The 20,502-nt window shown below is 58.7% G+C and overlaps 1 protein-coding gene across 6 annotated transcripts; it reads right to left on the bottom strand.

Annotated features, from left to right (window-relative positions):
- Positions 1-617: 617 nt before the first annotated feature.
- ZMYM3 (zinc finger MYM-type containing 3) lies at positions 618-18,858 on the bottom strand. 6 transcript variants are annotated; one of them, XM_081336575.1, is made up of 25 exons: positions 18,722-18,858; positions 14,635-15,542; positions 14,297-14,340; positions 13,998-14,070; positions 12,779-13,070; positions 12,490-12,667; positions 12,137-12,349; positions 11,745-11,895; positions 11,431-11,546; positions 10,153-10,239; positions 9,857-10,007; positions 9,390-9,562; positions 8,303-8,468; positions 5,804-5,862; positions 5,466-5,625; positions 5,162-5,274; positions 4,912-5,086; positions 4,284-4,430; positions 3,989-4,092; positions 3,243-3,411; positions 2,984-3,135; positions 2,635-2,749; positions 1,822-2,076; positions 1,616-1,733; positions 618-1,482 (listed from the first exon to the last, which is right to left on the bottom strand). In XM_081336575.1, the coding sequence occupies exons 2-25, from the start codon at positions 15,485-15,487 to the stop codon at positions 1,281-1,283; spliced, it is 4,266 nt and encodes a 1,421-aa protein (XP_081192701.1). In that variant the 5' UTR covers positions 15,488-15,542; positions 18,722-18,858; the 3' UTR covers positions 618-1,280. The 6 variants fall into 6 exon arrangements, with proteins under 6 accessions (XP_081192701.1, XP_081192697.1, XP_081192700.1 ...); XM_081336571.1 differs by having other exon boundaries at positions 9,390-10,064; XM_081336574.1 differs by having other exon boundaries at positions 9,390-10,007.
- Positions 18,859-20,502: the final 1,644 nt, after the last annotated feature.

Here is a 20,502-nt window from a genome sequence, read left to right as displayed (position 1 = left end):
AGCCCCTCCTTCCTCCCTCCTTGCCCAGGCCTTGCTACCTTTTCTGGGCAGGAATCCCACCTGCTCCACAGCCACTGCCAGATGAACCTCAGTGGCACAATGAGCCTCTCCCTCAAACAGCCCAGCACCCGGGCTGAGCTGCCACCCAGGCTCCTTTCTTGCCGGCCAAGACGCCAAAGCCTGGGCCTCAAAGTAGATCTCCTTTTCTGGCAGGGCAGCTGGCTGGGCTCCTGGTACTCCGCTCTGCCTGCGTCCCGGGTACCCTTCTCTCTCGCCCCACGGCCCAGGTGCAGATGGGATGCCTCCTCTGGGCTGCCTGGGCTTTCCCAGGAATTCCTAGCCTGCACAGACACCCAAGTCCACTGGAGGGCACCAGCCTGGGAATAGCTGGCCTACAGCTCTGACCACAGACAGCAGCAGCTCCAGAAACTCTGACGTGAGCTACCGCCCCCTGATGGCCAAAGGGTGAATGGGAGATGGGCACCCCAGATAGTTTCTCCCAGAAACAGAAATCTAGGGTGCTGGCTCCCCGCCGGTCTTGACCGCCTCCCGGCTGACCTCTGGGGCCGCAGCGCCAAGCTTTCTCCTCCCTCGCCAGAAAGAGCCAAACCCAGAGAGCGCTTTTGTGCCTTTATTTGAAATGAACGGTTTCCAGAGAGAGACGCGGGAAGGGCAGGGAGCAGGTCTTAACGTCCAGTATATCACAACGCAACAACAAGGCCCGCACCTGGCTCACTGGTGACACGGACACTGCAGGGCTGGGCCAGAACAATGTATATACAGGCTCAACAAACGGCACCACCACCACCAGCAGCCACAGCTCACACAGACAGGGGGGACCCAGGTGCAAGGCGGCCTCTGAGCCCCTGGGGACCAGAGGTCAGCAGAAGGGGAGGAGGCTAGTGAGCAGAGAATGGGCCCTTGGGAGCCACCCTCTCCCTCCCTCCCTCCCTCCCTCCCCTCCCCAGGGCCACAACAGGCAGAGGTCCGGGGCTCTTGATCCAACCTCCAAGTCAAGAAGCGGCCTGCGACCCCTTCCCTGGACCCCTTCCCTGCCAGTCCGGAGAGAGGCCAGCCAAGGAGGGAGCCATGAGAAGCGTGGGGAGGACGGAGGCACCAGGGGCCCATTCGCCAGGATGGAAGAGGCAGCGGCCGAGTCCTCTGTGCCCGTCCACCCAGAAAGGGAAGGGCTGACGGTCAAGCTGCCCCCGGTCCCTGCAGCTGGGGTGGGGGGGAGCAGCAGCGGAGCCCACCTTCTCTCGCAGCGAGGGCAGCATGGGTCAGTCCATGTCATCATCCAGGCCTCCAGCCCCGCGGCTGGGCTCCTCGTAGATCTCACGGACGGCCAGGATGCGGTTCAGCATGCTCTCCAGCATGCTCTTGTCCATGGGGATGACCGAGTACCATAGTGGGGACTCCGCGATGCAGGAGCGCTCCGGCTGCAGGTAGAAGACGTCGTTGCGGCTGCGGAGGCTCTCAGGGCTGCAAGCCGAAGGAGGAGAGACCGGGCTCAGAGGAGGGCCTGTGCCTGGGTGGGCCGCTTGAGGGAGCCACTCCCCTCGGGGTCCTCCTGCCCCACTATGGAAAAGCCACTTCCCTCAGCCCAGGCCCTCACCATTTGGAGAGATAAAACTCGTAGAACTTGACCGGGCAGCGCAAGGGGTTCAAGCGGTTCTCCCGCTGCTCCGAGACCAGCGTCTCCTCCTCCCGCCTCCGCTTGCCGAGGCTGCTCTCTGCGTGGAAGGGGCAGCAGAGACAGGGGGTTGAGCGAGGGTGGGGGCTGGAGCTAGGGTGGGGGGAAGCAAAAGGCGGTGTCCCTACCTCGGCCCTTCCGGTGCCGCACGGGCGTGTAGTAGCGGATGCTGACGACTTTGGCCGAGCCCCGCGGCGTGGTGCACTTGCGCGACTGCCGCACCACGTTGGTGAAGGAGAGCTGCATGTGCTCCTCGGCCGTTTGCAGCCCGAAGAACTTGGTGTTGAAGAACATCAGGGTGTTGAGCAGCACAAACGGGGAGTAGACACCCAGCTGCTTGCACTCCCAGAGGTGCTCCTCTTCCACGCGGGAGAAGACCGTGTCTGCAAAGGCGCAGGACGCAGTGAGCAGTGAGGGGGGGAGGCCTGGGGTCAAAACCGGACTGGCAGGGGGGCCTGGGCTCCAGAGAGCCTTGAGCAGCCTGATGCCCCTAGCAGAGCAGAAGCAGAGGTCACAGGAAGAGGCAGCTGGTGTGCCTGCCTGCGCTACAAGCGCTGGGAATCCCACCCCCTTCATCCTAAGCCTTTGGAGCCTCCCAACGGTTTGTGTGGGCTCCCACTCTGATCCGAGCCAGACTGGCAGCATTTCGGTCCCAGAACAGCACTGGGGAACTTTGCAGGATATCAGAAGACGCCTTCCCAAAGCTCTCTGCCTTTCAAATTGGAAATGGTTTATGCGGAATAACGCTCAAAGCTCTCCAGCGTCTCAAACCGGAGATCTTCACCCCCCCCTCAAGGCTGCCTTATCTGAAGATGCAGCCAAAAACCTCATTCAGCCAGACTGGCGGGGAGACCTGGCCTACCCCAGCCTAGAGAGCCGGTCCCTTCAGCAGCCTTTGCTCTCCGAGGCGCCCCTCCAACCCCACCCCAGCAGACGCTCACTGTTGGGCAGGACCGTGGGCTGCCAGCCGCTCAGCATCTTGTTGAGCTCTTGCACAAAAGTCAGGTAATAGAGATCGGTGAAGATGTTGACCATGCGGTTGTTCTCCAACAGGTACTGGAAGAGGGAAGGGCCATGGGGTCAAGGAAGCCACCCCCAACATGCCTCTCGCAGGGCCCCCCTTCCAAGGACAGAGGACCTCCGGGGCCGGCAGAAGCCTCCTCTCCAAGCCCCCCCCCCACAATGCTGCCTGCGAGCCTCTGGTGGCCGTGGTGAGGCCGCGGCTCAGAAGCGCCCAAAACGCCCTCCCAGGGAAGAGGCCAATCCACTGGGAGGAGAGGGGACCCCCACCTGCTGGATCCCTAGGCACAGGTAGTAGATGCTGTCGGGCTCGTAGCGTTCCCCGTTGGGCCGGGTGACCTCCTTGACGAACTGGGCCAGGCCGTAGTTCAGCTCGGCTGCCGTGCAGGCCAGGATGTCCTCCTTGATCCGAAGGGGCTTGGCTGCGGGCGGCAACAGGCCAGGCTCACCTGGGAGCAGGCGGGGACACCCGGGGGGGCTCACCCCCGCCATCCCCCCCAGCTTCCCTATCTGCACGTCCCAGACTTACGTCCAAAGCGCAGCTCGTCGCCCTTGCTGGTTTCAGCACCCACGTACTTGGCCTGCACCCAGCTCTTCCAGGCATTCACCCCATAGGAGGAGTTGAGGGCTGAGCCGCTGGGCTGGCTGCTCACCGAGTCCCTGGAGCAGCTCTCTGACAACACCAGGCGCTTCTGGCCCTGCGGGAGGGGGCGGGGAGGGGGGCAGGGGGGCTTCTGGTGAAATCAGCACCACGATGGCACCTGCTGTCCGGCTCTGCCCAGAGCCCGTGCCATGCCAGGCAGCTGGGGAGAAGGCCGGGTCCTCCTCCCGCAAGCTGTGTCCAAAGAGCCTCTGTTCTAAGTCAGAAAACCTTTTCTCCAGGCGTTGCTCAGGCTGACCAAAGACTACGGCCTCTTTTAACTCCATGCAACAGACCCCTTGCGGAAGATTCTCCCTGGGGGCTAGTTTGCTTCCCAGCATTTTCATGCTTGTCTTTTTAGCTCAGGTGAGTTTTTCTTAATGTTGAATTTTGATAGGATGTCATATCAGAAAGCAAAAAAATCCTTTCGCTAAAAGGTGACCTCAGCTAACAGCACTTTGCCTTCAGCTCCTATATAAAGCCAGCATAGAACATGCTCCTTCTGGGCCCAGCCAGCCCCTTCCTCAACCAAGAGCCCCCTAACCTGAGGTCACACGCAAGGCTGAGGCTTAGAGAGCCTGTCCAGCTCTTGCCTCACAAGGCCCCTTTCAGGGGCCACCCCAGCTGGGACCCACCTTGCGAATCGAGCGAGGCAAGTCGGGATCTGCAGCAACCTCCTCGGGGGCCACCAGGCTGCAGTCGAAGAGAAAGTCCACGCTGGGATGGATGTCCAGGGGGTCTGTGGGGGGACACAGGAGCCGCCGTCCTGCCTGCACGCCAGCCCACCCACCCCCACCCCCGCCACCTGCCCTCCACCCCAGGGAGATGCCACCCGCTCAAGGTCGTCATGCAGGGAGCCGGGGGATGAGACATCAGCAGCCCTTCTTGCCCACTCCTGCCTCCCCCACCCTCCCCCGGGGCTGTCCTCACTTTTAGGGAAGTCGGCCTCCAGGTCCTGCCCCGGCTCGTCCAGGACGTTTGCCATCTTGACTGCCATGGCCAGCACGTCATCCCTGGCCGGCCCAAAGAGGTCACAGTCCTCCAGGAGCCCTTCGGCACTCTGGTTGCTCACCAGGTCTGTGAAGACAGGGGAGAGGGCGGGGAGGGGGGTTTCAGGCCTGCGCTCCCTCTTGGGACCCCTGCGAGCATCTGAGTCAGCCGGGCTCTTAAGACTGCCGGATACTCGACGGAGGCAGGGAGTGAGGAGACAAGACCTTTCTTTGCCCCTCAGCCTTCTTCTTCCTCCAGGACTCTTAAGAAGAGCCAGAAGGCGTAGATAAACCGGCAGGAGGGTCCAGGAAGAAGGCTCCGTTCCACCTCTGCCTGCCTTCTTCCACCACTTGCTGGCTGGGCAGAAAGCACGTCGGCAGCCACAAAGACTTCCTGAGCCCAGAAAGCCTCTCGCCTTGCTGCAAACACCCACAGTGGCTCCTCTAACAAGAATGTGGGTGCAGCTGATCCGTCCCACGCCCAGCTCGCCTTCTTGAGCCCAGGAGGGGTTCTGTTCCTGGCAGAGCAGACCAGTGTTGCCCGTGACGCCCCTCCTAATGGCACCCACCGCACAGGTCTGATGAAGCTTTGTCTAACTCCTCGGCCTCCGCAATCATCTCCGCCATGGCCAGGATGTCGGCTTCCAGGGGATTGGAAGGGATCTTCACCTTCAGCTCCTCGATGGTCTCCACAATCTTCTCCGTACTCTCCAAGGTGGTGGGCAGAAACATTGGCACAGGAACCTGGAAGAGGTAACAGGTCAGGATCTGGCAGGGCAGGGCGGAAGGCAGAGGCTCCAGAGAGAGAGTCGTACTCACTGGGACCGGCATGGAGAAAGGCACCGGGACTTTCTGGCAGTACATGTTCATGGGCACGGGCACAAAGATTGGCACCGGGATGGGCAGCACAATCACCTGAGGCTTCCAGTCGTCTGTCAGGAAGGAAGGAAACAATTAGCAGATCTTCACCCACCTCCCATCCCGGGACCAGGCAACGCTTCCCTCCTCTCAAAGCTACAAGGGAGAGGGTGAGCTCAGCCACCCTCCCCAGCCAGCAGGGCCTGCCTCTGGGATCAAGGTGGTTCCAGGAAGGGGGAAACCCCTAGGCAGCTCCCCCCCTCACCTGTCTGGCAGCCCTTGGACTTCATCTCCGTCTTGCAGGAGACCCCTCGGTTCTGCATGAGGGGCTTGCACATGGCTGCCTTGTTCTTCCGGGGGGTGACCGGCTGAGGGGGCGCGGGGTGAGCTGATGCCGGCGAGGCAGGGGCGGCCTTGGCAGTCTCCTGCAGAGATCCAAACAGGACACGGCTGAGCAGCCAGGGTGGAAATCCTTCTTCTGCAATCTTCCCCTGCCCTCCAGGCCTCGGCACGGCAGAGGCCAGCCCCTTCCCCCAGGCTGCGCAGGGCCTCCTGAGCCAAGCCTGAGCCTTAGAAGCGCCTCCCTGAGCCTGAGAGACTCACCGCATTGGGCTCTGCTTTTTGGGCAGTGGCAGAGGGCTGCTTGGGCTCCGGGGCCTGACCTGTGCGGAGAAAGAGTTTCCAGGCTGAGGGCTGCAACTTTCTCCACACCTGCCCTGCCCAGAAGGTCAGAGACCAGCTGCACAAGCGCCAGGTTGACTGAGGTGCTCGTTTATCCAGGTGTGCAGCAGGAAGAGAAGCCACCAATGTCCTTATCGAGAAACACGCTGGTGCCCGGGAGACCCAGGTCTAAGTCTTGGTGGGTATAGGAAACCAAAACCAGGGGAGGGTTCCCCTAACCAAAAGAAAAGGCTGTAATGCAGCTGTCGGATGGACTCCAGAGCTATCCACGGATCATTTAAGCAGGAAAAGATATGGCTTCTGCCAGCCCATTGGAGGGCCGACAGCCGCCCAAACCTAGGCCCAAGAGTAGTTTATGTCTCTGCCCCACGGAAGACGGAGTCTCCTTCCCTGGGCCCTCCTGGAGTAGCATGATAGCGTTTCTACTAACCTGTCACAAAGCAACCCACCAAAGCTGGCATTCACTGAGGAACGTTTCTTTAGGCATTCAAAAACTAATCCTTAGCCTTTGGACAAATACACATAACTATGCAGAGGCATATACTTTGTGCAATTCATACACCAGTCCTGCCATAGCTCACTTTCTTATGGCAGAGGAACACAGCAGCCCTTCCTAATTTGGGCAGCCTCCAGATGTGTGGACTTCAACTCCCAAAATTCCTTAGCCAGCACTGCTGGTTCTGAAAATTGTGGATGGTAAAAATCCATATACCTGGGGGCGGGGTGTGTGTGTGGGGGGGGGGGGGAACAGCCCTGGGGGAAAGTTGGTGAGAGAAGTCAGAGCAGTTAGTTTTGAGTATATGAGAGGAGCTCCCCTTCTTAAAGGCCGTGACTAGCTATCAATCAAAGTCCTTAATAACAATAAGTATTATTACTGCTAGGAACCCCCAACCTTTGCCAGGTACCTTCCTCCGAGGAGAGATGGAAAGTCAGTTTCAGCTGCCGCCCTGAGCCCCAGGACCGCAAGGGGAGCCAAGCTCTGAAGTAGCGGCCAAAGCTACTTTCCTCAGTCCCACCGGATGATGAGCGGAGGGGACCAGGACAAATGGTCCATTTCACAGACAAGCAGAGAAAGGAGCTTATTGTCCACTTAATTTTTCCAGCTGAAATAACATTTGCCCAACACTGGAAAGTGCTACATACGTTAAGAGTTGAGATGTGGATAAACAAGGCCTTTTCAACTGCTACTTTAGAAAATATTACAAATAAAGTTAAAATTAAAAAGCATCAGAGGCAAGAACCACAGTTCACCAAATTTGGATGGATTTTATATTTTATCTGAGTTACAACAGACCTTCTATCAATAGCATTTTAGATATGTGGTAAACATATGAGTATGTTACGCCACTGTCTACTTTCAACCGTTTTTAACTTCACATACCTCTTCTCCATCTCTTTCTCTCTCTCTCTCTCTCTCTCTCTCTCTCTCTACCATGTATTAATACCACCCAGTTACTATGTTTGTTAACTACAGTTCAATAAATAGAAGTTAAAAAATAACTCGGTGAACACTGAAGGAAGGAAGCAAGGGCCTTGGAGATCACAGGAGACGCCCAGTGCCTTAAAGGTGACCACCTTTTTCCAGTACCTTCCAAGAAGTAAAATGGCAAACAGGGGGTCACCCAGATACTCCGTCCCTGCCCACTGCTGTAGAGAGTAAGAAAGATGACCTGGATCGAGAGAAGCAAGCTCGGCTGCCAAGGCGAGGAGGGGTAAAATATATTTTAGGTCCGCGGCAGACAGATAATATTCGGAAGAGGCTCAGACACCTCTCTCCTTCATTGGACTGTAAGCAGGAGGAGGAGGAGGAGGAGGAGGAGGAGGAGGAGGAACATAAGCAGACCTGCAAGAATCCGTTACATAGCCAATCTCAAAAAAAGTACTTTAGTTTTCCTGTGGTCTCCCCAGACGCTTTGAAATGCTTTTTAAGAGCAAGCCAAACAGCGTGATTAAATAAACGCCACGTAGAACCTAGGAATGGCCACAGCGGGCACACAAAACACACCATGGAAGAGCCCTCCTGGCCACCGGCCTCTTCAGCAGGAGCGGTAAGTCCCGGAGCCCCAAAGGGTGGACCAGCTCCGAGCAAGAGAGAACAAGAGACACGCTGCCCACCCGCCTCCACCCCGGCATCATCTGGTCCACGGATCCGAAGTGGAGATCCACTTTGGAGGAACCCAACTGGGTCTGTTTCTCCCTAGTGACACTTTGCCACACAGCCTATTTGATGTGGGGGGATGCCTTTGGCCACACCCCTCCCGGCAGGTCAGAACCAGAGAGGTGAGCGAGAAAGGGGAGGGCCCCTGGGGGAGTGTCAGCCCACAACCCATCCGCCACAGGGCCAGTGCAGGATCCTTCCTTAGCCCCATTTCCACTCATGCGCTTTCCGAGTCTTGGCTGGCTGAAGCGCCGGCTACTCACTGTTCAGCAGACTCTCAGGCCCTTTCTGGGTGTCCAGGTTGGGCTGGTTCTGTTGGTTGTAAAACCTCAACAGACACTGCTGGTTGCAGAAATGCTTGGTTTGGCCTCGCCAGTGAATCGTTTCCAGCAGCTTCCCCTGCCGCTTGCAAGCGTGGCACCGAGCTGCCTGCCGTGCACCAGAGGGGGGGGGGGAGTTAGGCAAACCCACCAGGCACGGGATCTGATCCTCACCGCACCTTCCCACATCTGGCAGAGCTTTCGGCTTTCCTATTATAAACCAAACTTTACTGACGTGTTTAGATCCTGAACTGGGCCGAGATACTAACTGGACCCAGATCACCGGGGGGGTTCCAAGGCTAGGCTGTCTCGCTCCTGTCCGAGGCCGCCAGCCACACCAGCGCAGTGTGTGGACAGGCAGCAGTCCAACCAATAGCAGAGTGGGGGGGGGTGTCACATCTACCAGCGCTGGCTTAGGTGGCACAGAAGGCCCACATAAGGGGGAGATTCAAAGGACTTGAACGAGTGCCTTAAGCACCTGTGAAAACACCCCCTCCCCAGTGGAAGAAGACGACCTAATTCTCCGCCTGGGGGAGAGCACCAGCAAGCCACCCACTGCAGCTCCTGGGATATGCGGCCTTTGCTCTCTAAAAGGGAAGCGGAGACTGTCATTGGCCAAAGCAGGGAGAGGGTGGATGTGATGCTTTGAAGCTGGCAGAACCGATCCTAGATCCTCTGGCCCACTGGCAAGTGGGGGCCTTGGGCCTGGACAGTGACACTCAGCAGCCTCCCTTCCCTCTGGAACCCCCCAAGGCCAGACTCGCCCTCCCCCACCCAGAGCTTCCCTTAAAACACTTTTCGGGAGAGTTCCGGACAGGAAGCTCAGCCTATTCGTGGCCACAGTCCTTACTGCACTTTTTACTTATCACAACGCTTTATGGATTTACCCACTTAAGCGTTCTCAGGAACATTTTAGCCTTTACTGCAAGAAGAGGCAACTACATCTGCCTGACCAGGAGCCTCCTCCCAGGGGCGGCTGACTGCCAGGCCCCCACCCCAAAGAAGGAGCGGGCAGAAGGGCTGCACTGACCTTGTAGTACCAGAGCAGGTATTTGCTTTTGCAGTCGTCGCTGCAGAAGTCCCAGGTGCTGCCCTCCAGCTGCTCAGTGACAGCTCGCTGGCAGGTCTGGGAGCAATAGGTGCAGGTGACGCAGCAAAGGCCCAGGTTCTTGGTGAAATCCTGTTTGTAAAGAAGCACACACCCTGCGAAGAAACAACATGGATGAAAACCTCCCGGGGGGCGGCCAAGCGGCAACAGGAGCCCATAGCAGGCAGCCACAGAGAGACCAAGCACGACACAGACACACACACACACCTGACACAGCCCTTCCTGCACTGGCCCCGGGCAACCTAGGGGGTCCCCGTCGCTCACCTCTCCGATCCTAAGGCCGACGTGGCCTCTGGCCCCTGCCCACCGCATGCAACGACCTGCCCCGAGGAGACGGCGGCCGGGGGGACTCCTGCCCTCGGCAACGATCGAGCTCCCCGCCTGGGTACCTTCGCTGCAAAAGTTCTTCTCCACTCCCGAGAAGCGGATCTTCTCGTGCAGCAGCTTCTCCTGCTTGCAGTGCTCGCACTGGGACACCACCCCCCGCAGCCGCTTGAAGTCTTCGCAGCAGTCGCGGCAGCAGAACTGGTAGACCTGGTCCTGGCAGAGAGCGGGCCCCAGGCGGGCATCAGGTGGGCACAGGCCCCTGTGGGGCAACTGCAGGCCTCTGAGCCACAGGAGGCCCAACGAGTGGAGAGCCCCCCAAACCACCCCTCTCACCTCCTCCCTCCTGCGGCCCCCTCACCTGCCAGTCCAGGATCTCGGGCTTCCCAGTGAAGAGGTTGTGGCAGGAATGGCAAGTCAAGTGGATCCCACCTTCCGGGCTGGAGCGCTGCATTTTGAGGAAGGGGACAGATTCAGAAAGGGCACAAGGACCCTGCCCACCGTGGCCGTCCAGCTGCTCCTTGCTGTGTCCCAGGACTGCCAACCCCAGCGCCCCCCCCCAGCCCCTCGCCTGCACCCTGCCCATCTCACCGCCGCTCCGTTTGTCCCTGCTCCCCCCCCCGGCCCGCATCCCCCTCACCTCCTGCCCACTCCCAGCCCTCCCCTCCCAATCCCGTGACACCAAGAAGGGGCCCCACCAGCAGGCCCCCCTGTGCTGCTGCTGCTGCTGCTCCCAGGAGGGACAGGCTTTGGCCAGGGAGAGTGGCAGCCCAAGACCAACTTTCTGCGAGTGGAATAAATTATGCAAATCACACAGGAGGTTAATTTCACTGATTTATTGGATAGCAGACACAAACTCTCTTCGTCATCGGCAGAAGCAAAAACAGTTTTATTTGAGACAAAGACCCCCACGAGAGATTCAACATCATAGATATAGAAAGATCCGTAAGCTACGAATGAGATGTGCAGCCTCGCCCCCCCCCCACCGCCCCCCCCGGTCATTGGCTTCTGTGATGTCAGCGGGATCCTGAATGTCTCCACTTTGAGAAGAAGATTCAGTCATGCAAGGCTGCAACGGAGAACAACGGCTGGGACGACGAGGGAAAAAATGAACTCAGCGAAGGGGAGGGAGGGGAAGCGTGTGGGAGGCGATGGCAGAGCGTGGATAGGGGTGCGCGCCAAGAACCCAGAAAGCAAGATGGGGAACCTCACACACACAGCCTGGGAGGGGGGCCGGGCCCAGAGGCCCAGAAGGAGGCTCTTTTCCAAGCAGCACCAGAATTTGAGAAGGCAAGCCAACACACAGGTAGATTATTCACAGACTATCCGCTCTGGCGATTCAGAAGGAAAGAGGGCTAAGAAAGGGGGGGAGCGCAAAGAGCGAGGGGGCCTGTGCACAGCCTCGTTAGTTCCTACCCCTTCTGAGTCTTACAGCCATTAGCAGACACCGCCTTCCCTACTCAAAGCTGTCCTCAGCAAACAATGAAAGCTAGAAGCCTTTTTCTTTCCTTTTTAAAGAAATACAACAGCCGAGAGACTTCAGAAGTCTGACAGGTGCCCCAGACTGCAGCCGTGCAGAGCACCCAGGCTCCTGGGTCTGTTCTCATCACTGTGACGGCGGCAGAGCCTCCGTATGTACCTGGAATTTGGTCCAGCAGCTGGGGCTGCAGAACTGGTACACCACCTGCTTGTTCTTGTTGTAATAGCAGGGCTCAGATAGGCTCTTCCGGCAAAAACTGCAAGGCCGAAGGGGTCCTAGGGAGAGGAAAGGTACGTGGCAGGGTCAGGCTGGACTCCAGGAGACCCCCCGAGTCCAGGGAGGCTTGACCCTAGACCGGGAAGGAGGAATCTGTGCTGCAGGGCTGGTCCCCTCATCCCCCATATCCCCCAGCACATATCCATCCTGGGGACACGAAACACATCACCTGGGACAAAAGAGGGCCCTCCAGGTACCTGTCAGTCCGGCCTGCTTGACTTTGTATGAAGTGGTGCAGCAGTTGGAGCAGAAGAGACCCAGCTTGCCATTCCGGTCTTTGTGGGGCAGCATGTCGAAGTTCTTGCAGAGTGTCTTGCACCACATGCACGGGTAGACCCGGGTGTGTTTCTGCAGAGACCCAGGGCACGGGGGCTGCTGGGCAACTTGCTGGCAGGCCAAGGATCTTTCCTCCCCCTCCCCTTTAATCAAAGCCAACCCCCCCCGGACCTCCCTGCAAGGCCACCACCTCGCAGCTGGATGGGGGTGGGGCAGGACTAAGCGGCCCCAAGGCACTGGAGGATGCGCGCAACCCTCAGGGCCCTCCCCACAGCTTGGCCAGGGGCCCTGCTCCCCCCCCCGCTCTCCTTACCTTCTTGTAGCTGTTGAGGCAGGTGGGGTTGCAGAAGCGCTTCTGCTGCCCCTCGTGGAAGAGGTACTCCAAGGGAACCCCCTTGTTGTACAGGTAAAGGCCACAGCTGTCGCAGCAGTTGGTCTTCAGCCCTTTGGTGGCCCGGAACTTAGTAAAGCAGGCATCGCTGCAGATGCGGTGCACTACGCTGCCATTGCTCACTTCGTGCTGGATCTGAAGGGGAAGTGGCACTCTCGCAAGCTCGTCATGTGGCCCCCCTCCAGCACCAGGGTGGGGAGTACAGCTAAGGGGAGGGAAAACTACTGCAGCAGCCTTCCCCGGCAAGCTGGCCTCAAGAAGAGGCCTTTGCTCACCTCTCCGGTCTTGTAGCACACGCTGCACCGGATGGAGTCCGAGGTTTCAGCCGCCTGCGGGGTCGGGCGCTGCTGCTGCGCTTCGTACAGCGAGAGGCAAACCGAGGTGCAGAACTCGCAAAAGGAGTTGCCCGAGCCGATTTGGGCCATCACCGAGTCCTTGGTGTTCCAAATCTCCCTAAAGGGAGGAGGAAGGCTGTCGTCAGGCCAGGGACAGAAGGGCTGCTCGGCCCCCCATAGGGGGCACAGCAGGCCAGGAGCCCCCCCCCAGTCGGGGAGGAACACCTACTTTTTGCAGAAAGTGCAACTCTTCCGGCTGAGGGGGCGCTTGGAGAAGGTGGTGAGGCAGGTGCTGGAGCAGAAGAGCTGGGGGAGGCCCTTGCGCTGGTAGGCCGTCTGGCCTTTCTGCAGCGGTGTGCGGCAATTGGCGCAGGTCATTTTGGTGACGGTGGAGCGGGCCGCCCGCTGGGCCATCTGGCTGCGCAGAGACAGGCGGGTGGGGCGGCGGGTGCGGAAGGGCACGAAGTCCTCGTCGTTAGGGTCGTCCACCATGGCATCCGAGTCCTCATCGGAGACGGGGACTGCGAGGCAGGAGAGAGGAAGCCGGCGCTCAGCGCTCTCAGCCGGCCAGAAGGTCAGCGGCCCCTCTCCCTTCCGAAACCGGCGCCCTGGGCAATCCCCCCAAGACGCCACCAGAACGGCTCCGCCTGATTCCTCCCTCTTAGCGCGTCCTCAGAGGCAGGACAGGAATGGAAATAAAAATAACCTAATGACCTCCTTTGGTCTGGTATACTTCTAGCTGGTTATAAGGAAATCTGAGAAAAATGAGGTTTTATTTATTTGTAGTAATTCACTTAAATGCTTTTCTGTTGGCTTCAGGCTGAAGAAAGTGTCCATTCTCACCTTCAGTCCTTTGTTGATGAGACGGAAAGACCGATCTAGGTCTAATTTGTTGTTCAAAAAATTGAATTGCATTTACCTATTGACCCAATAGTATGATTTAATTGGGCTAAAATTGGTTTAACTGGTTTGTTTGTTGGGGTGTTTTTTATAAATTTCATTTTTTTATCTAGCTATGATTTGTCTTTCCATAGTTTTCCTGTATATCACAGCAATGGAAATGCTAAACAACATCTCAGCAACTTCCAAGGAAATTCTAAGGGTTTATTGAATTGGTGGGGGAGAGAGAAGACCTGAACCCACATCTCTGCCCCCCAACCCCTCTCTGGCAGCCGTCTTCCCTTTCTCAAAGGGATGCAGCTCTGGAAGAAAACCTACCTGCCAGCGGAGCAGCAGCCCCTCGCAGAATCTGCCCCTAGCCTGGAGGGCTCCTGCTGGGTCAGCCTCTCTCTCACACACGAAGCTATTCTGGGCCAGGCGGCCAGGCAGCCAGTCTCGCCTGGAAGCGGCCTCCTTTTCCACGCTCGCTCTGTTCCACAGTGACCTGCTGTACCATTTGGGAGCCTCTCCCCGGGACACCCCCCCCCCCCCCGTTAGGGTGGACTTACTGCTCTCCGAAGAGTTGACCGTTTCTGGCCGAGACACCTCTGCCCTCCTGGCTCGTTCACTCCTCTTCTGCTCCTGGAAGGCAGCAGGGAATCGTCACTGCAGCCACAGGGGGCCGAGCCCAACCTCCCCATGGAAGGTGACCCACCAGCCTAAGTTGGCCCATTCACAGGCTCTGAGCTGGGAAGGGGACATGCAGGCCTAGGGACTTCCAATCCCTGCCCCCAAACGCAGCCAAGGCCTGAAGAGACCCAGGCAGAAAGACCAAAGCCCAGCTGGCCTCCACCAGCCCCCGCCTTACCCTTCCAGCAGGCGCCTCGGCTCCCTTCCCACCAGCACCTTCCCCTGCAAGAGAAGCGCAATGGCCACCTGTGATCCTCAAGGAAGACCCACTACAGGACACGCCACAACCACGGCAACAAAACCCCACCTGGGGAGGGCGATGTGGGCTAAAGCAGAGGGTTTTAGAAGGGGCCCAGTATTCAGAGGAGCTAGGAGGATCTCTGGATCTGCTCAGCAGGGCATGCAGGAAGAGAAGATCCTGCAAGACCAGATCCTGTAGATCTACCTGGCCAGTTGTGGCCCACCCCAAGGCGGCAGGGCAGAGGCCGCCGTGACCCTGGGAGAAGGCTGACCCACCTGCAAGGGAGGGTGGCCCCCCGGTTTCTCGTGCTTTCGCGGCTTCTCTGGGGCCGCTCTCTTTCTTGGCTGCACTCCGACTTCCCTCTGCTCCTTCCAGAGGAAGCAGCGGTGGCGGCACAGGCTCAGGAACGCTGTTCGGAGCGGGCTCCTTCTCGTCCTCTGCGGGCATCAAAGCGTCCTCCTTTTGCTCCAGAGAGATCTTCCTGGGGGATTTCAACCGGGGCTTCTTTGCCAGCTGTGGGCTCGGTGGGGGGCTGCCAGGTGAGGAGGTGGCTTCTTGGGAAGGTGGCACGCTGCTCACCTCAACCACCTCAGGGTCCTCCTTGGCAGAGCTGTGTGGAGCACAGCCTGCGTGCTTGCCGTGGCTCTCCTCCTCCATGCCTGCTTCGGACCCCCCTCCTTTCAAAGCTTCGGGAGCCAGGCGTTCAGTTCCCGGCACAGGCGGGGCTTCGGTCCCATTCTCTGGGTCCCCAGATCCACATGCCCTGAACAAGCCATCGGGATCCCCAGACCTCTCTAATACCTCCCGGTCCCCTCCTTTGCTCAAGCTATCCAGGAGGCCAGGCGTCTCCAGAACATCAAGAGTGCTGGGCTTACTGAGGGCCAAACTATTTGACTTGCTTAGATTGGACAGGTCACCGGCTTTCCCCATGCCAAAGTCCAAGCTGCCATCAGACGTTGCTTGCTTAGACACCTCCCACTCCATTTTTTGGGGCTGGACAGTCGCTGCTTGTGGGATGGAGGCCAGAAGGTCCTCTCCGAACTCTGAGCCCGCAGGAAGATCCCCAATCAGTGGTTTATTGCGCAGAGACAGGGGCCCCAAAGAGGCAGGAAATTCACTGGAATCCATTCAGAGACGTCCAACAACTGAGAATCAGGAAAGAGGTCAGTCCTTCTTCACTGGCCTGCAAATCAGATGTGGGCACAACAGATTCATCCCAGCACTCTATTTCACAGGGACCTCCCCACCTTCCTTAATTGATACTGAATCCCAGCTGATCTGAAACAGCCTAATTCCAAATTATCCCTTCCAAAGCAACTGATCTATGACAAACACGGCCGCAGGCTGACTCCTGCAGAATATTAACTTTGGAAAAAAGCAAGGCTGGGACAAACATGGAGTATCAGTTGGAAAAAACATTAAAAATACTTTGTGTTGATACAACACACTTAATTGAAGTATTGTATTAACCCATTTTCTCAGGCTTACAATGCACTGAACTGCAAAGCCATCAGAAGAACTAAAACCAATGTTAAGGCCAACCTAGTTTAATGTGTTTCACAAATGCAGCTGTTAGATTGTGGTTTATGATACTGTAAGAATAAGCAATAGAATTAAGCCCGTGTTCTATCAGTGGTCCAGCATTAAGCATACCTTTCAAAATAATAGCGTTCATACAATGATCAGACAGCATTGCTCAGTTACTGAACGCTATCCTAGCGCAAAACCAACCCAGGATCTGCCCGATGACCCACTTCCCTAATACATAAAAGAACACCCATGCTACATCCATGCATTAGACCAAGTGGAGAATCTCCATCATGGTCAGCTGTGGCAAATTTCACACAAAAGGTAAAGAGGTGTGATGACTTAGTGTGTGAATGGGCCACAGACCACCAGCATAGCTACTTTTCAGTCAGAAAAACCTTCACCGCCCCACAGCCATCCAACTGAGCCTCTGCCCTCCTTCACTTTTAAATTGAGACCTGAGGTTTGGTGGCCTGGAACAGTCACTTTTTAACAGCTAAATGTAAAAAGCTGCAACCATTTACAGCCGTCATTTTCTACATGCTGCTGTAACCTGAGCTAATGCCTGCCTCAAACCATCCAACTTTTGCGTTAGTAGCAAAAAAGGCCAAACATTTTTGGGTATTACCACTGGAGTGTTTGGCAAGCAATATAGCCACACAAAGGGAGATCTTGATGGCTGGTCTCTGGTGGAAGGCGCTGGCTATAAGCAGCTATGGGGCAGCTTGGAGGCTGTTCACAAGAGGGCTACAGTGCCTGTCCACAATTCCTTGATCTGCAACATGAGACCAAGAGGGAACCTGCCTATAGGGCCGGCCTGGGCAGAGGTAGAGGTGTGTGGCTTCCATGCCTGAATGTGCAGCAAACATCCCTGTCAAAGACATCCAATTGCCTTTGTCCTTAGCTTTCCATAGCATCCATCCTGTCTGGGGTGAGGTGGGAGAAGTTGGCTTGCAGTGCTTCTGCCCCCTCCTAAGTGGGCAGTTCCAATCAAGCTTGTTAGGGGAGGAGAGTTTGCCCTTGGGCAATCCAAATGTGGTGTCCACAACCATTGAGGGATGTCACAGGTGGCCTTGGGGTTAGGCACCATCCATATGCTGATCTTATCCAGCTTCACATTTACCTCTCTATCCAGGTGAACTAGGACTTTTGCCCAGTGCCTGGAGACTGTGAGGGTCTGAAAGGGGCAGATGGAATGTCAGCAATATAGCATTATTATTGATCCAGAAGCCTCTGATCTTATATGGACATTCATTACTCCACTTGAGGCCTCAATTCTCCTGAAGGAGCAGGTGTGCAATCTGGAGAGTTCTCCTGGACTTGCTGTTCCAAAAAGAACAGCAAATAGAGGCTGGGGCCAGGACAACCTTTGACCAGCTGTAGGTGGTCCACCAGTTACATCCTTGCCTGGACCAGGCAGTGCTGAGGACAGCAGTTTGTACTTTTGCCCTCTCTTTCTTAAGCTACTGCAATCTGCTTTACCTGGGGCTGCCCTTGAAGGTAACTTGGAAGTGGCAGCTGCTCATTCATTGATTGGTCCTAGGCAGGCCCACCTCTATTTTAAGGGCACTGTGCTGGTTGTTCTGTCTTAATGCAAAGCCCTGGTGGTTACTTATAAAGCCCCTCCCAACAGAACCTGTCTGCCACCTGTGGACTGAGAGAGGAGGCTGTAGCTTCCCATTCCTGGAGAGATCAAGAGGGTCGGGCCGCCAAGAGGACCAGCAGCAGCCCTTCCCTGGGAACAGCTTTCCTCCACCTATGGGCTAACTCTCACCCTTTGGATATTCCAGCAGCCCTGTTTGCAGAAGAGAAAGGGGGTGGTGGTGACGTTTTTCGATGCCTCGTTATATACTGCAAGCTGCCTCATGTTTGGCAGGCAACACACTTTTTCTAAAACACCGGCCCGGACCCCTCCCCATCCGCCCCTCCCCCCTTTCCAGGTCTCCGCACTTTCTTCCCTTCAAGAGCGGAGGGCGCCCCAGAGCAGGTCCTGCGGGGGCCCAGCCAGGGAGCGGGATCCTTGGGAATCCACTAAGGCGAAGCCCTCCTGTAGGCCACACGGGACCCCCGGCTCCCCCTCTGGGGGCGAGGCAGGACGCGGCCTCCCTCCTCCACGGACCCCAAATCTTCCTGCCGCAACCCCGCTTCCCCTCCGAGTCCGGCCGGACTTGAAGACCCCCCAGCCCCTCCTCAACAGGCCGGAGGGATCCCGCCCTGGGGCAGAACGGACCCCCGCCAGGGCTACCCACGCACGCCCCTCCGCCGACCTCCAAGACCCGAAGTCGACTCGAACGTTGTGCCAAGTCACGGGCTGCCGGACCCCGGCTCGTTGCACGAGCCGCGACCGGCCGGCTGGACCCGAAGGAGGAGCGCGAGACCTCCCGGGGGAGCATCTGCGGGACCTTCCCTCGCTCCAGGCCTTCGCCGTCCCCGCCCGCCCCGATCGCTCCGCGGCTCAGCCCAGCCGAAGTCCCGACCGGGCCTGCGGGACGCGCCGCTCCCCCCGAACCTCGGGCGAGACCACCGGCAGGTCCTCCTCGCCGCCGCCGGGGACCCCCCTGCAGGGTAGGCCGGCCGGAGCCGCCGCCGCCCCCCCCCCCACTCCAGGGAGGCCATCCCGGCGCCCCTCGCCCCCTGCAGTGCAGGCCGGTCCCGCCCCGCTGCGACGACGGCGGCCCGGGGGTGGGGGGGGCTCCCCGGGAGTAACTGCAGGATCCCTCCCGCCGGCGCGGACCGAGCGCGCGCCCCTCCCCCGAGTCGCGGCCCCGCCCCTCCCGCGCCCCACCGCTCCCCTCACGAGGGGCCGCGCCTCCGCCCCGCCGCGGTCGCCCTCACCTGCCGCTCCCCGACTCCGCCACGGCGCTCGCCCCGCCGCGCCCGTCCCCGCCGCAGGCGCTGCCGGAGCCCCCGAGGAGCGTGCGGAGGCGGCGGCCCCTTTAAATGGAGGCGCGCTCGGAGCTCTCCGCGCGCCGCAGCCCGAGCGAGGGGGAGGTCGGGGAGGCCGCCCATTGGTCGAGACCCAGCCAGCACTGCGGCCTGATTGGCTGCCGACTCCCGGGTCCTGCGCGCCAATTGGCTGCACCTTCATCGGAGCTCGCGAGACTGGCCGCGGCAGCCCGGCGGCGCTCAAAACCCGGCGCGGAGCACCCTGCTCGCTCGGATCGAGCGGGCAAGGCGGAAAACCCGGAGCGGCAGAACATGGGGCGGAGTCGGGAGAAAGGCGAGCGGGGGGGCCGCCTCCCTCGCTCCCACCGCTTCTGCCGCCCCCTTCAGAACTGCCCCCGATGCCGGGGGGGCCGGGGGGAGAAGCGGCGATGCCTCCGGGCGCCCCCGCGGCACCGCCCTCACCTCTTTCCTCCGTGCGGGGGCCCCGGGCCGGGGCTCCCTCGGCGTTGGCGGCGGGCGGCCAGTGGCGGGACGGGGCGGCGGCCGGCGAGCGCGGGGCGCGGTCGGGATGGGGCGGTGGCGGGCCAGCGGGGACCGCCCCCGGGACGGACGAGGGGCGCCTGAAGACCCCCCGCCCCCTCCTCGCGCCGGCCCGCCCCCTCCGCTCTCCGGAAGACGAGGCGCCCCTGCCGAGCAGCAGCCCGGCTCCCTCCCGCGGTCCCCAACCCCCGCCGCCCCAAGCAGAACCCGCCGTTCCTCCCCAGACCGCCCGGGCCCCCTCCCCACTTCCGCAGTTGCCCCAAAGGGGAGGGCGAGTTGAAGAATCGAAGGGGGGCTCGTGCCAAAGGCCCCTCTTGCTGCAAGGCTGCCCACCAAGGCTTCCCCTTTGGGGAAGGGCAGGGAAACCCTTGCTCTGCACCCCCTCTATCTGGCGTATGCTGATCTCAATGGCACTGGAACAATTGGACCCCCTATACCCCGTTTCCTGAATGCCCCCCCCATAGAAGGCAAGGGGCAACAAGTAGAGAAGCCCTTGGCATAAACTCTCTTGGCGGCAAGGAAGCTCTGGCTGGAAAACCTTCACTGAAGAGCAGTTTCCAAGAAGGTCTCCCAACTCTTGGGCAGCTGCAGGTGTGCCTGGACAAAGCCAAGGACCCCTGAGGCGCTCAGCCTGTTCCTGGGGTGGGGGAGGGAGGGACTTTTTGTTGGAAAGGGTTCTGGGGGCCTGAAAACATCCCCGTCATGCTTTGCCGTGGCACTTCCGAATCCAGTTAAACATTCCTCAAGCTTCCAAAGAGGATTTATTTTTAAACATCAAGTGTGGCCTCCGCTCTGGGCTGTGCCACCACTGGGGGCTACACACGGCTTCTTGAAGGAGAACCCCAGTCTGCAAGCCTTTATCCCTGAGCCTCTGCTGGAACCAATGAAGCGTTCCACGTTCCATGCCATGCGATGGAGACCATAAGCTGGGCTCTACGCCTGAAAGAAAGCACCCTAGCAATTGCTCCCAGTCACTCTGTGGTATGTTCACACGCCATGGCTAGCCAGGTCAATTGCAAGCCTCCTGCTTAGTTAATTTTATCTTGATTACTTTTTATGTGAATCCGGCATGTTATAAATATCGATTGAGTCAATGGCCATGCAACATGCACTGTAGGAGCCCGTTCTCGTATATCCCTCAGTCACATAGAGTATACCCATCTACCTTTGAGTTGCTTGAAAGGGAGCAA

The sequence above is a fragment of the Vipera berus genome, assembly GCF_964194415.1.
Source record: "Vipera berus genome assembly, chromosome: 11".
NCBI lineage: Eukaryota > Metazoa > Chordata > Lepidosauria > Squamata > Viperidae > Vipera > Vipera berus.
The sequence above is the reverse complement of the archived record's forward strand: the minus strand, read 5'-3'. Positions and strand labels throughout refer to the sequence as shown.